General features: G+C 42.8%; 1 protein-coding gene across 1 annotated transcript; it reads right to left on the bottom strand.

Moving 5' to 3' along the window:
• Positions 1–1,392: 1,392 nt before the first annotated feature.
• LOC147490676 (uncharacterized) lies at positions 1,393–1,857 on the bottom strand. The gene has a single exon (XM_086565453.1). The coding sequence runs from the start codon at positions 1,855–1,857 to the stop codon at positions 1,393–1,395; it is 465 nt and encodes a 154-aa protein (XP_086421579.1).
• Between the last annotated feature and the right edge of the window lie 15,066 nt (positions 1,858–16,923).

Genomic DNA, 16,923 nt, shown 5'->3' with positions numbered 1-16,923 from the left:
AGGACTTTTGACGATATGCCTGATACCAACATTTCTGTCGATATCAGGGTTATATGTGCATGGTATCTATCACGGTTTCTGATACCAGGATTTTTAACGATATGCCTGATACCAACATTTCTGTCGATATCAGGGTTTTATGTGCCTGGTATCTGCCACGGTTTCTGATACTAGGACTTTTGACGATATGCCTGATACCAACATTTTTGTTGATATCAAGGCTTTATATGCCTAGTATCTGCCACTATTTCTGATACCAGGACTTTTGACGATATGCCTGATATCAACATTTCTGTCGATATCAGGGCTTTATGCGCATATTATAACATCATTACTTTTGAAACTTGAGACTTTTTATTGAAATTGAATATTCTTGCTACATAGCTCATTACGTGATAAAATTGAAAAATACATTATTGATAGAATACCTTCAGATTATTAACATTCTGAGGTTTTGGTAGTAACTCTCCATCAGCACTCTTCAAATAATATGCCCCATTTATTCCAACCTTATGGACAATATAAGGGCCTTCCCAGTTTGCCGATAGCTTGCCAGCCCCCTTCTCTTTTGTCACTTGAGTTACCTCTTTCAGCACTAGGTCGCCTTCTTGGAAACTTCTTCCTCGGACCTTTTTATTGAATGCCTTTCGGAGTTGTCTATGATAAGAATCAAGCTTTATTCTTGCTTATTCTCTTGTTTCTTCCAAGTTTAGGACCTCTGCATGCATCCCTTGATCATTAAGTTCTTTTCCCACAAGCATTGTCTTGGATGTCGATACCACCATTTCGGCTGGAGTGACTGCTTCCATACCATATAGCTACCCTTGCAGTTGTTCTATATGCCCATAGCACACTGTTTAATTCATCAACCCATAAACCTTTCTTGTCCTCCAGCTTTTTTTTTATGTTATCCATAATAGTCTTATTTGTCGCTTCAACTTTCCTATTACCTTGTGCATAATAAGGTGCCGATGTGAAGTGCTTAATTTTGTATGATTCTAAAAAATCTTTCACCTTACCACCGATGAATTGGGGCCCATTATCCGATATGATGGCATATAGTAAACCATATCGACAAACAACTCTTTCAAACAGAAAGCTGATAATATATGTCTTGCTCTTTGATGTGCTGCAATACTATAGCCTCTACGTTTCGTGAAGTAGTACGTCAGTTACAGCAAGCATGAATCTTTCTTACCTCTCCCAGATATTAGTGGGCCGACAATATCCATTCCCCATAAGGCAAATGGTTATGGATTCGATACACAGTGCAGCTCTTCTGCTGGAACGTGAATAGCATGACCATGCTTCTGACACTGGACACACTTCTTTGCATATCGAAGACAATCTCTTCGCATTTGTGACCAAAATTATCCTTGCCTCGCTATCTTGTTAATTAGCTAATGATCTCCCAGCCGAATGATTTCCACATTCCCTTTTATGCATCTCCGCAATAATTTGGCTACCTTCGGCAGCCGATATACATTTTAAATGTGGTCCACCAAGGTTTTTCCGATACAACTCATTATCAATTAGCAGATATCTCTCAGCTCCTGCCTTTACCCTTCTGGCCTCATTTTTATCTTCTGGTAATTCACCCTTAGACAAAAATAAAACATGGCTACTTAACCATGACGCCCCCAGTGTATCTACCTCCATAACCTTTGAATGTTCAGTATCGATACTTGGTTTTCGCTGAACACCAATGTACAAAAGACGTCCTTCCGTATTTTCAAGCATAGCAGCGACATATACCAAAGCATATGCATGTCGATTTTCTCCTTGATCGAGGTGCTGAAATTTAATCTTGCTGAAGTTTTTGAGCTTCAATCTAACAAAATTCAAATAATCAATCATGTTATCGCATTTGGCTTAATATCCTCCATTGATTTGGCTGAGCACTAACTGAGAATCATTGAATACAGATAATTTTTTGACATTTAGCGATTTAGCGATTTAGCGATTTAGCCATTTCCAATCCTGTTATCAATGCCTCATATTCTGCTTCGTTGTTAGATGCGTGAAAACCCAGAGTAACTACTGACTCCAATCTCTGATTTTCAGGGGTTATCAGAATAGCTACAATACCACACCCCTTTTGTTCTGATGATCCATCTACAAAAAGTCTCCACCCATTTGTGCAAGCCCATGGATCATCTTCATCCATTACATCATCTGGTTATTGCAGATTTAAGCAACAAAACATGTTCTGTTGTAGTGACGGGCTAGGCAGTGGGCGGTTTTTTTCCTAATATATATAGTAATACACACATATACTACAAGAAATGAAGAAAATTATTTACCATAACTCAAAAAATAAACACAAACAAAGATACTTATTACAAAAATACGTAATAGTTGAGGAATATTGACTTCATATAAAAACATACTCTTTGTTATAGTGGCATATAATTTACATTAGACTTAAATCTTTTAAACTCATTCAAATCTTAAGCCTACACGGGCCTTTATTTTTCAACATTTAATCATTCTAAAAAAAAAAAAAAAAAAAAAAAAAACTTGACTAAACCGCCTAGACCCGCCTAATCGGTCCACCTAGACCCGCCTAGTCGGTCCACCGATTTTTTAAACGACTAAGACCTAGGCGAGTCGGTTGGGCACCGCCTAGCGCCTAGAGACAGCCTAGGCGGCCTAGACCGATTTTTAGAACAGTGGTCATGGTAACCTTCTTTTTTCATTTTGGAAAGTCGGTTCTTATTAGTAATAAGTTGTCCCATCCACGTGCCCACATGGTATTGGTTGTTGCCATTTTTTCCTTAGAAGTTTAGTAATTAATAGTGGTACTGAATTTGGAAAGTTGGTAAAAAAGGGCATCACCAATGCAGGCCCCTATAATCCAGGCCCACGTCATTTTTTTAAAGGGCCACGTTGAATTAATCAGGTCCATTTGAAGGAGCTTAAAACTCTAAAAAAAGATGGTTCCAACGCTAGAACTAAACACCCTCCAAAACCCACGCGAAATTCATTATTATTAGCAAAAACTCATCTCTTTTTCTAAAGCATATCTCAGAAAAACTGAAACAGCTCGATTGTGGTGGGAACTCTCATCTAGAAGTTCCATTGTTGGTCTCTCTCTTTCACTAAAGCAGCTCAAACTTCTGTAAGCACTTCTTCTTCTCTCCCTCTTCACATATATTCATTTATATTTGTGTTTATTTTGGGATGAAGTGGTTTTGATTTGGGTACTAGAATTAATATGGACATTTTAGTTATTGTATCATATTGAATGTGAAATTTGTTCCTGTTGTTGTTGGTACGGTCATCTTTTAATTTGAGTAGTTCCATATCAAGTTAATGCATATGTTGTTTTGATTCAAGATTATTGTTGGTGTTTGTGATTTTGTTTGTTTATTTAGTTTGTGGTATTTGTGTTTAAAGTTACGTTATTGCAATGAGAATATACTGTGAACTCTAGTTGTGAACTGGAATCACTAGGCTTAAAGAATATTGTTGTATGGAATGCCGTAATTTACTGGCAAAATTCAATATCTTGCTTTTGTTGGTTATGAACTATTATGATTTCTATACTTATTTCTTTCTTATCCATTTGCATTTTATGTCGTGTGTTTTGCATAACAAGTGATTGAGTCCAGACACATTCCCATGGCACTTTACCATGGTTCCACTTCTCTCTCTCTCATTTCTTCCGACTCTTCCTCGGATGATGAGTTTGATGAATATCAAAATATTCTCAACCAAGTTGCAGTTTCAGTGGTGCCGCTCCTACATCATCATATAAGAACCAATGCGTGCTTCATGGAGATGCAAAACCAGAAGGGTAAACATGGTGGGTCTACTTTTGGGAGGATTTATATACGTCGTGCAAGGGTTTCTACTGCTTATCAATTGGAGCAGGACTACTTTGTTGAGAATTCAACATATTTGGATGCTGATTTTCGTAGTTGTTATCGAATGAGCAAAAAGCTTTTTCTTCGCATACTTGCTGATGTTGAAAAGCGAGACCAATATTTTGTTCAGAAAAATGATGCTATAGGACGACCGGGCCTAACATCGAAGATCAAGGTGAGAACGTGTATTATCAATTAGTTGGTTGTGTTTCTTTGTATGTTTTTCCACTATCTGGTGCACCGACTCAAGTGATTTGTTTAATATATCCCTCTTTATCTCTGTATTTCATTTTTTTTTACTCTCGTGTTAAATTAGGTGACACCCGCTATCCGAATGCTTGCTTTTGGAAGTCCAGCAAATCATATAGATGAACAATTCAAAATTGGAAAGAGTACTATCTTTGAGAGCCTTAAGCGATTTTACTCAACTGTAATTGAGCTCTATGCAGAAGAATATATGAGAGCACCAACAGAAGCTGATGTTCAACGCCTACTAAAAGAAGGGGAGGAGAGGGGATTTCCTAGAATGCTCGGCAGTTTGGACTGTATGCATTGGACATGGCGTGCTTGTCCAACTGCTTGGCATGGTACCCACATCGGTCACAAGCAAGAAGCTACTGTGATATTAGAGGCAGTAGCTTCCAAAGATTTATGGATATGGCACGCCTTTTTTGGCATGCCTGGATCTCATAATGACATTAATGTCTTGGACCGTTCTCCACTTTTCAATGATGTTATCAATGGGAGAGCTCCTGCTTGCAACTTTGTGCTGAATGGTCATGCGTATCACATGGGATATTACCTATCAGATGGTATATATCCTGAATATGCAACCTTGATCCAAAGCATATCTCAACCAGTTGGGAATAAACGAAAATATTTTGCAAGAAAGCAAGAGGCTATTCGAAAGGATGTCGAGCGAGCTTTCGGAGTGCTTCAATCTCGTTGGGCAATTATCAGAAATCCAGTGCGCTTATGGAGTAAAGAAGACCTCGCTTTGATCATGAAAACTTGCATTATCTTGCATAATATGATCATAGAAGATCAGCGTGAATCAAATATGAGGTTTGCTATGGACCCACGCGAGTACACTAATCTCAATCAACTTGAGGGCTTTGGGCAAAACCGAGAGCTTGTTTTGGGTCGATTCTTATCACGTCTGCAACAAATTCACGACAAGGCAACACATGAACAATTAAAGAACGACCTTATTGAACATCTATGGCAGAGGAGGGGTGACATTTCTGACGATGATGATGAGGACGATATTTGATTGCAAAGGGATGGAGTTGGATGATGCTACCACTGTAAGTAAATTTCATTTTGTTGTGTTTTTATTTTTTCTGGTGGACTGTGGTAGTAATACTTGCTTTATTTTGAGCTACAGGGAATGGGAACATGATCAAGCTTTAAAGTTTTGAGCAGAGGAAATCCAACAGTTCTGGGCAAGTCGAGTCCAAGTTTTTCCAATGTCAGAGACTAGTACAAGTGATGATCAACTTCTATGTCAGAGACTAGTATATGTCAGAGACTAGTATATCGTTTTTCATATATGTCAGAGTTGTCAGAGACACTAATTATAAAAGAAAACATTGCATACTTTTGATCTTGTAGCAACTTAAGCACTTGTTGTGTTGTGAAGTTAAATTGGAGTTTAAAATAGAGCCGATTTGTATATTTTTAATAGTCATCTTTGAAAACAGTTTGTAGGCTGTACATGCATCGTGCATGGATTTAAGGATAAGAAATGTCAGTGTATATGTATATAATTTAAGGTTAATTTGCTAGAAGGTTGATCACTTTATTGTGTTTTGAGTTTTGACACAAGGCACACTGCAGGTAACAGTTCTGATTTATAATTTGCGTCCTATTGGCCAATGACATTGTAGTAGTATTCATATAGGTTTTGAGCAACTCTTGTCTGGGAATATTTCATTGCGGTAGTAGGACTATTGTGTTCTCTGTTTTCATGAGCAATTGCCATATCCTAACCTTTGCATTGTCCGGATTCAGCTATTGCTACAGTTGTCACTATTGCTGAGATTTTGAAGAACAATGGGTTGGCTATTGAGAAGAGTAAGAAGTCCTCTTCTTTCTTACAGTTTTCCTTTCCATTTAATGGAATCTGCAACATGTTATTCATGTTGTCAGGCCAAGCATACCCTTGTGCCTCAGGTTCAAGATCGGAAGAACGGGTAGATGAAACTCCAGTAGCTTCCGGCTCAGGAACTTCAATTCCATCAAATATTGGCTCCACCGCTTTCTCTTCACTAATAATTTCTTCCAAGCTTCGAAATTTTCCTTCTGGGCTTTCAGCTTTCGCTTCTGTGATCTCGGTAGTCCGATCATCCCCGCATTGTTCTCCTAATCCATTATGGTGTTGGTTCTGGTTTTCCTCACTATTGTTCAAAGATGGCATTTCACTCTGCAGTTCTCCTTTATCTTCTTGTTGAAAATCACTGTTGTCTAAAGATTCTATTGCACTAGACACCTTTCCTTCAGAATGAAGATCATTTTCATTCAAAGATTGTATTGCACTAGGTACTTGTCCTTGATCTTCCCTTTCGTGATCATTGTTGGTTGAGGATTCAACTGCACTAGGCACCTTTCCTTCTAAATGAAGATCGTTTTCGTTTAACAACTGTACTTGTTGAAGCACCTCTCCTTCTATCTGAAGATCGTCATTGTCTGAAGATTGGACTTCATAAAACACTTCTACTTGATCTTCTTTTTGAAGGTCATCCATCAACGAATCCATTTCACTGGACACTTTTTGATCTTCGCTTTGAATCCAACTCTTGCCAATGAATCCAACTGACTAAAATTGGCTAACCAATCAAGTTCTCTGAAAGTGATATTCAGCAATAGTGTGAGACTTTCAATCATTGTTTAGCTTTGTGCTTTTGTCTCATTACATAGATATAGGATCATAGGATGGAAATGATAATGTTTACTTGCTTAATTCCTAACAAACTTTTATTTTTAGAATTCTGTAAATTACAACCAACAACAGGTGTGAAGCAATCTACACCAACAAGCTGACATACTCATATACAACAGCCAACAACAGGTGTGAAGCAATCCACACCAACAAGCTAGCTCAGTCCGTCAGTACCAAGTAAATTCTCTGCAATGTAGTGGTGCAGAAAATACCCGAGCACCTTACCAAAAGATATCAAACACTCCTGAACTCCATGCATGAGACAGGGCAGAAAATTACCACGCCAAAAGATATGAGTAATAAAATCCTCAACTACTACTACATAGATGTTAGAGTAATTTAGAAGTTGCATTCATCTCATACTAGTTCAGTTATGAGATACATTTCCCAAGGAAAACAAACATACAAACATAATTGATTCGATAGTAAGAACACAAAACTGCCCAAGGAAAACAAAGAATATACTCTAATTTTCCCCACCACTGCTACTTCCCCCTCCCATGCTAGACTCTTTCCACCTTTGAAGAATTTCAGCTTGTTGAAGTTGGTACCATTCTCGATGTGCTGAAGTCATGCCATCCAACTTGGTGTCCATAATCATCTTTTCATTCATTAGCCGAATGTGATGCATTTTTTCTCTCTTCAATTGCAAATTTTCCATTTGCATTTTTTCCGATCTTTCAAGTATTTCATCAAGTGAAGATGTGAAACTTTTCATTATTGCATTAGACTCCGATTTCGATTTGTGTCGGCATGTTTCTTCCTTCGATCTTTCTCCGCTTTACATCCGATTGGTCTCTCTTTTGTCGTCGAAGTTTCTACTAGCATTGGATCAAAGCAAAAGTCTGTGGATCCCGGAGTAGTGGGATTGGATGATGAAGAATCTCCACCATTTGGTTCAATGGTAACTCTCAACTTCTTTGATTTGTTGGTACTTCATTCTTCGTCATCAACTGATTCCATTTTGGAGTAGTTTTCAAAATCTCCCAACAAGTATCGAACTTGAATTGTGTTCCTTGAACATTAGCGTAAACACGTTTTGCCTCCATGATCTAGATAGTATGAAAAAAAAACACAAAAGAATTGTATAATGATTAACCAAATAGCACAATAATTATTCACACTCAAATGGTTGTTACTAGTTGCACAATAATTTTGAGTTTTAAGAGATATATAAACACAAAGACAATTCTTTTCACAAGACAACCAAATCTCATCACTCTGCAATTCCCTCAGGAGCAAGCTTTTTAGCATTGCTAGTCCTTCACTCCTTCCATGTTCTCAAAAAAATTTAATAGTAGAAACAAAAATTAAATGAAGTAACTGATCTTAGTCAAATTTTTATATGGACACCCTGCATATAAATAACTCAAATGAAGTAACTGATCTTAGTTTTTAGTTATACACTACTGACCATGAAGAATGGGCTTCAAAAAGCGAGCAACAACATCCCAAATACTAGCATGATTCAAACCCTGCTTACCCACACTACCATTAACCCCACTGTCTCTCAAGCAATCATAACCATCGATCACATCAAACCTCCCAACGGTATCCAACGTCTCAGATTCAATCTCATATGGCACTCCACCTTCCCATAAACATAACAACCGCCCGCCAATTGGAAAAATCCAAACTGGGAGCCATTTTTTTTTAACTTTACATCAAATACACACCCCTCCTTTTAACTTTACAAAAATATTACCAAGATTCTATCTAACAATAAGTAGAGAAACTGAAACTGCCCCACTAAATAACTAGACGGCTATAACAAGAAACAAAAAAATCTAACTTAAAATGAAATCTTGAAATAGTAATGGAGGTGCCGAATTTGGACTGAAATTTTGTCTCTTGAACCAAATACTTAGCTTGCTATCTCCTCGTGATTAAGCTTAATGCCACCACTCTCTTCACTCTTTTAGTCTTTTTATCCGTTGTTTAATTTACTCATTAATTCAGTGATTCTACCAAATTAACTTTTTATAATTCAGTAATTCTATAATTCAGAATTCGGCGATCTTGAAACCAACAAGTGCACCATTGTGGTTATCAAGTGTTAAGCATGGAACCGCTAATGACCACAACAGGTTGTTTCAGATCCCGCACAAAAATGGACATGATGCAATCCTATACATAAGTCAATTATACAATTATGATCTAGAAGTAATGAAAGATGGCATTGTAAATTTGTAACATGAACCTTCACAAAACCAAACTGAAGCAACTCAGCAGGGTATAACTGTTGAGTATAAGGTTAAGATGTCTTCCCTATCTCGTTTTCTTACTGCTCTTTTTAAACGTAAAACCTGTCATTTTAGGGACTGACATCGAGATTTTGACCATTCGCTTCCATCAGTACTCGACATTATCACATTTATATCTCATTCTAAAATCTCAATTCTCTCTCAACACATTAACAAAGCTAACAGCCAAACATTTCACGTCTGAGGATTATTGTTGATCCGAACAAACAAATATAGGATTGCTCCCCTTGAGTGAATATCTATTGTTGGACATTTCATCAAAGACATTTACACATACTATATAAATTCAAGCAAGCAAATGCCTTACCCGATTTTGCATGGTCGTCCCACTTTGATGTACTGCTTCTAATTGATTGAGAAATCCGCAAAACTTGTTGACTGCGAGTTGAATTACACCCCATCGATCACTTATCCCCTTCGAACTTCGACCGGTTTGGTAATTCAAAATCTCATGAAACGCATCCAATGCTCGCTCCCAAAACCTTTTTCCAGTTTGGCATATTCCAACAACCGAATCCTCACCAATAGCCACCCATGTTTTGCACAATGCCTGTAGGGGAGCGATATCCTCATAGGGCATCGCACTCGCGTGGAGCATAAGCGAACTGAAGATATCGACCTCCAAGACGGACACGAGAACAAATTTAGCGGTGCACTCATAGATTAATCCAAGGCGACCTCCAAGACCGACTGCGAGTAGCTCGAGTAGGTGGTGTGAAACGAAGACATCTCAAGATCATTTAACACTTCATCGGATATAGAACGCTTCGGATAGAAACACATCCCACCTGGGGTAATGATTGCCAATATCTTAGTGGTAATCTCAACACCGGGAAATAGGGACTACCGCATCTACCCCCAATCATAACAGATCCAACCCAACACTCATCCGCGATCTCCACCCTACATTTGTACAAAAGAATACACGTGTCAGAAGGATCTCCTCTCTCAAAACTCTATAAATACCACCTACTGGAACTACGTCAGACCTGATTCTTCTCTCCCCCCGAAAAAGGAAAAAGCGAGAAGATATCGTGGGGCGTTAAGCTCACAAATGACCTCGGTCACATCAAAAATCCTAACCCTTCCCGTTCATCCTAGTAGTAATTAGGAGAAAACCAAAACGCTCCTTTACATTGGCGCCGTCTGTGGCTTCGATTACTGGAGAACCACTTGAGATCATCTCTAATTCTCCAGCCCACGAAGCATGGTTAGCATAGAAGCACAAGTTCAGAACCTTGCTCACCAGTTGGGAGTAACGAATGAGAGCATTTCCTTGCTCAGGGAGGAAAATGCTACCTTACGCGCTCAGGTGGATAGTTATCAGCAACAACAAGTCGGAAACGGAGCTGAACACAGCATCAATGACGTTAATCAGCAGCTTAACGAGTTGTCCCAAAGAATTGGCCAGACCTCTGCGAAGAAAGACTCGTCACAGATTGTACACAAGATGCTTAAGACGTATCGCGCATCTCCGTTCACCGCAGAGGTCCTCAGCAAATCCTCTCCACACGACTTTATCCAGCCACGCTTTCCCATGTACGACGGCAGCACCTGCCCTGGTCAGCATGTGGCTCGCTATATTCAAAGTCTGGCACTTTACAGTTCACCCGAGTTCGATTATCTCCACTGCAGATTATTTCCAGCCAGCCTCAAGGATGGCGCTCTCGATTGGTTCTTCTCACTGGAGTCTGATTCTATCAACACCTTCGAGCAGCTTACTGATTTGTTCGCCAGCCAGTACGTACACAACAGGCGGAAGAAGGCAGATCTTGATTCTCTGTTTCAATTATCTTTCAAGGAGGGCGAAACTATTCGTGAATTCCTAGGACGGTTCAAGGCCGAACTGCTGGGCATGGAAAGTGGCTTGAAAGAATCTTTCGCCACACTGGCCTTTTCTAATGCTTGCCGAGTGCGAAACAGTGACCTCGCTAGGTCGCTGATGAAGGAACGCCCAGAGACACTGTCCGAGCTCTACGCTTCGGCGTCGACAAATTACATCAAGTTCGCGGAAACCTTAAAACTCCGTGGTTTAGCGAGAGCCACGAGGTCGCCGAAGTCTCGGATCGTTCCCCACGGGCGCAAAAGAAGCGCCCGGTCGCTTTTGCACCAAACTTTCGTGCCCGATCGGATAACAATGAGAGAGTTTATCGTCCTCACTCGCCCCCCCCACATCTTGGATAAGATCAAGCGCCTCATTTTTCCGGCCAACCATCGGGCAACCCAGCGATCGACTGGCAAGCCTTTTTGTGCATTTCATAAAGCAAAGTGCCATGAAACCGATGCATCTTTGGGGGCTCAAGCATTATCTCCAAGACACGGTGGAAGCCGGTTATATCAAACATTACACTAGCATTCGATGGCGACTGCGTCATAAGTTGATAGCTTCGTCGTTAATGCGTGAGTCGATCTCCACCTCACCGTTACGCCCCAGAGATACGGGCTCGTCCTCACAAGAGGGCGTTCGCGATCGATCTCGCCACCGAGAGAAGGCAAGACTCGTCCGATCGTGGACAATGCTCGCACTATTCATGTGATTACTTTTCCGGACGATTCCGTGACCTCTTCCCGAGAAAAGACGTCCGGGTTGGCTCTTCGAAGTCTATCATTTTACTTCACGCGGCAGCTCCCCGCGTGGGTTCAGTCGCAGCGAGCGATATCACTTTCCAGGGCGACTTAAGCAAAGTTTGCCTTCCTCATAATGACGCATTGGTCGCTTCATGTCAAAATCGGCGACCGACCGATCCAAGCAAAGCGTCTGATCGACCACGGGCGGTTCTTGTGACATCCTATTTTACCACACTATGCAAGAGATGAACCTCCCCAAGTCAGTTCTCGTAGACCCAATCGCCCCCCTTTACGGGTTCAATGGCTCCAGAGCCGACCCCATTGGTGACATTATCTTACCAGTATCGGTGGGATCTCGCGAAGATAAAATTACCTGTAATACTCGGTTCTGCGTTCTCGACAGCAAGTCGCCATACAATGCCATCCTCGGGCGACGCTGGATTCATCAGATGCAGGCCGTACCATCTACTTTACATCAAGTTCTCCGCTTCCCAGGACCTCGAGGCATGATGGAACTTCGAAGCAATCAACTTGAAGCGTACCATTGCAACCAGGTCCAATCAACAGATGCACCTGCTCGTGAATTGCTTCCCACCATACAGGAGCCCTCGAGTTACACAATGGCACGGGACTTAGTCGCAGAAATCCAACCCCGAACTGCCAAGCAGAACGCTGGGGGCTCCTCCAGGCAGAAGTTCTCTCCACTGCCGATACCTGCACTCGCACCCCGAGTCCTCAGTACGCCAGTGCAGACCTCTAGCTTCGAACCAACGTCAGTACCTGTGTCAGTACCTTTGTCAGTTAAAGTTTCAGAGATCGTCTCAGCTCATTTCAAGCCGCCACAATTGTCAGCCGCAGCCGTTCCATCAATGTGCTTGCAGCCAGGGCCCCCTCCCCAGGTCGTGGATACCCCTGGCAGCGTTGCCGAGAAGGTCGCTCCACATTCAGCGACCAGTCAAGTCGTCCCACCAGGTGCTCAGATCTCCTCCGATGGCGAAGTCGCTTAGGCGCGATTTTCGCCATCATCACCTAAAGCCTCCAAATGCGAAAAAGAAAGAGTGAATCTTGGTACCGAAGACGACCCCAAGTTTGTGTATGTAGGGGCTAACCTCGACCCCACACTCAGATCACAACTTGTAAATTTCTTATCTATGAATAAAGATGTTTTTGCTTGGTCGTATATCGATGTGCCCGGAATCGATCCTAACTTCGCATGCCACAAATTAAATGTGAACCCCAATGCCAGACCAGTTCGACAACGACCTCGTCGACTATCCCTGCGTTTTCAAAAAGCCATCAACGACGAGGTCGAAAAACTCAAGCAAGTCGGTTTCATCAGAAAGGTCGACTACCCCGAGTGGATTGCCAATATTGTTGCCGTCCCCAAAAAGAATGGCACAGTTCGCTTATGTGTCGATTTCACAAATGTCAATCAGGCCACGCCTAAAGATAGCTTTCCCTTGCCTCGCATTGACCAACTGGTCGACCAAACCTGTGGTCACGAACTCCTCTCCTTTATGGATGCGTACAGTGGGTACAACCAAATCCCACTCGCCGAAGAAGATCAAGAGAAGACTTCGTTCATTACGGAACAAGGGATATATTGTTACAACGTCCTCCTCGGATTCGGTCACGAAGAAACGCCGGAGCCACGCACCGGTAGCTTAGTCACGGACATGTTCAAAGACATGTTAGGCGACACCATGGAGGTCTACATTGACGACATGGTGGTCAAAAGCAAAAAAGCTGGCGATCACCTCACCCACTTAGAACAAGCGTTCTCCAGACTACGCCGTACGGGCATGAAGTTGAACCCCGAAAAATGCCTCTTTGGGGCGTCCTCCGGCAAGTTTTTAGGGTATCAGGTGTCGCAGCGTGGGATCGAAGCCAATCCTGACCAGATCCGAGCATTCTTGGATATGCCCGATCCACGCACAAAGAAACAGATACAGAAGTTGTCAGGAATGGTCGCGGCGCTTAACAGGTTCATATCAAGGGCCTCAGATAAGTGTAGACCGTTCCTACAGCTCCTCAAAAAAGGCGAGCCGTTCTCATGGAGCGATCAATGTCATCATGCATTCGCTACTCTCAAAGAGTATCTCACCACGCCTCCCGTCTTAGCCAAGCCAGTACATGGAGAGACACTGGGGCTTTATCTGGCCGTATCCGATTTCGCCATCAGCTCAGTTCTCTTTAAAGAGGAAAACAATTCAGAGAAGCCGATCTACTTCACGAGTAAGACACTCACGCCAGCCGAAAAGAATTACTCCTTCCTGGAACGAGCCGTACTCGCTTTGTTGTATTCCGCACGGAAATTCAGACCGTACTTTCAAGCACATCCAATCAAAGTTCTCACCGACCTTCCATTGAAGAAAGTCCTTCATAAAGAAAACAAGACTACTCGAATGGCAGTTTGGGGTGAAGAACTTCGGAGAACACCACATCGAGTTCGTCCCCCGCACTTCTCAGAAAGGTCAGGTCGTTGCTGATTTCCTCGCAGATTTCCCAGTCGAAGACCCCAACTGGGAGCAAGAAACTGAGCTCCCAAACACGCAAACGCGAGTCAAATCGCCCTGGTCTCTCTTTGTGGATGGTTCGAGTAACCTCGGTGGAAGCGGCATCGGAGTCGTCTTAGTTTCCCCCGACGGAAATATGATTGAAAAGTCGGTTAAGATTGACTTTGCCACTTCCAACAATGAAGCCGAGTCACGAAGCACTAATTAGGGGACTAAGGATGGTACCGCAGCTTCGGTGTCGAAGAGCTCCAAGTCTTTAGTGACTTCGCGAATGGTTCGCTCGGGTTGCAAAAGAGTACACTACCCACGAAGGTAATCTTTCCAAAGTATCTTCGTGTCGCTCATCGGTTATTGCCTTCCTTTAAGCGGTACATATACATCATTTCTTGCGTGGAGGAGAACCGCCGCCACGCAGATAGTTTAGCTTATTTGGCGACCCGGACCCGAAATTGCGTTCCCGACAAGTTCTCATTGAGGTGGTCGATCGACCTGCATACCAAGTCGACCACACCTTGATGATAAGCGACCTATTTCCTCTCTCCGCCAGTTAGTTGAGCCAATCATGGATGCAGCCCATCATCGATTATATCCAAGACCGCGGGCCCCTCGAGAGGCGTACCAAGGCCCGGCAGGTCTCTTATCAAGCTCGGCGTTATTGTTTAGTCCAAAACAAGTTATTCAGGAAATCCGCTGGTGGCCCACACCTACGATGCATTACCCCAGAACAGGGTCAATTAATTTTTGCAGAAATCCACGAAGGAGAATGTGGAAATCACGCCGGCGGCCGCTCATTAGCTCACAAGGCCATCTCTCAAGGATATTTCTGGCCCCGGATGCAGATCGATGCTAAAGCATACGTTCTCAAATGTCTCAAATGCCAAACGTTTGGCCACAATATCATCCAACCTGCGCGCGAACTGATCAGCATAGCGAGCCCGTGGCCATTTCACATGTGGGGCATGGACATTATGGGACCATTCATCCCACAGAAGAGTACTGGCTTCCGCTTTGTCCTAGCTGCCACCGACTACTTCACCAAGTGGGTCGAGGCCATTCCCCTCGCACACGTCAAAGAGTCCCATGTCCGCAACTTCATCTGGACTCATATTATCACCAGATTTGGGTTACCACATACACTGGTAATGGACAATGGGCCTCAATTCAAAGGCCGAACAGTCAAAGAGTTCCTAGCCAAGTGGAAGATCATTCATGCGTTCTCTACTCCGCAGTACGCTCAGAGTAATGGTCAAGCAGAAGCCAGTAACAAAGCTATCTTGGAAAATTTGAAGAAAAAGATTGAGAAGAATAAGAGCCAATGGCCAAATCAGTTGGAAAACATTCTATGGGCTCACGCGACAACAACTTCGCTCCAAGATCGCGGCGAAGTCGCCATTCTCCTTATGTTATGGCACGTAGCCGTAATTCCCCGAACCGACCGTCACTACAACTCGATCGGAACTTGTCGAATCGGGCATAACGACTCCGTGTTATCACGACGCGTCGACTGGGAAGAAAAGGACTTAGCTGCCGCGTCCGAGTCGCCTCTTATCGACAAACTCAAGAACTCCTACAACAAAGCGAGTTCATCCTAGGTCTTTTCAACCTGGTGACCTAGTGCTCAAAAAGACGCAGGACGACTCCAAGTTAGCACCCACATGGGAAGGCCCCTACATCGTGGAACGCGTCGTTGGCAATGGAGCATACTGGATAAGAACCCAAGAGGGGAAGATGTTGCCTCGACCTTGGAATACTTATCTACTGAAAAAATTTTATCAGTAGCGCCATTCATGTTGTAAATCTTTTGTTTTCATTAATGTAAGACAAGTTTTTGTGCTGACTGATACTATCTACTCCAGTTAGTTGTATTGGTACAGCTCACAGGCTACATAGCCTCTCCAATTCTTGTTACGTCGAGGACCTATATTTCTAGGATCGACTACACGAGAACGCCTCAATGAAAGGGGCGACTCTCGAGGAGCTCACAGGGCATAGCCTCTCCAATTCTTGTTACGTCGAGGACCTATATTTCTAGGATCGACTACACGAGAACGAGAACGCCGAAAGCGAAGCGGCTCTCGGAGAGCTCACAGGCTACATAGCCTCTCCAATTCTTGTTACGTCGAGGACCTATATTTCTAGGATCGACTACGAGAACGCCTCGGCGAAAGCGCACGACTCTCAGGAGCTCACAGGCTACATAGCCTCTCCAATTCTTGTTACGTCGAGGACCTATATTTCTAGGATCGACTACACGAGAACGCTCCGCGAGAACACAGCTCTCTGAAGCTCACTGGCTACATAGCCTCTCCAATTCTTGTTACGTCGAGGACCTATATTTCTAGGATCGACTACACGAAACGCCTCCGGTGGCGGACGACTCTCGGGAGCTCATACAGGCTACATAGCCTCTCCAATTCTTGTTACGTCGAGGACCTATATTTCTAGGATCGACTACACGAGAACGCTCTCCGCGAGCACACAGCTCTCTGAAGCTCTCTGGCTACATAGCCTCTACAATTCTTGTTACGTCGAGGGCCTATATTTCTAGGGTCGACCATACGAGAACGCTCTCCTCGAGCAAACGCTCTCCGGAGCTCACAGGCACCATAACCCATCCAGTTCCTGTCACATCAACGACCTATATTTCTAGGGTTGACTACTTAACAGGACGCATATTTCTAAGATCAAGATATTAGTTACACACAAACACACAGCAGCATGCATACACATCCAAAACAACGTTACATGACAATACGTCATCACAA

Source organism: Coptis chinensis, chromosome 6 (genome assembly GCF_015680905.1).
Source record: "Coptis chinensis isolate HL-2020 chromosome 6, ASM1568090v1, whole genome shotgun sequence".
Taxonomy (NCBI): domain Eukaryota; kingdom Viridiplantae; phylum Streptophyta; class Magnoliopsida; order Ranunculales; family Ranunculaceae; genus Coptis; species Coptis chinensis.
The sequence above is the reverse complement of the archived record's forward strand: the minus strand, read 5'-3'. Positions and strand labels throughout refer to the sequence as shown.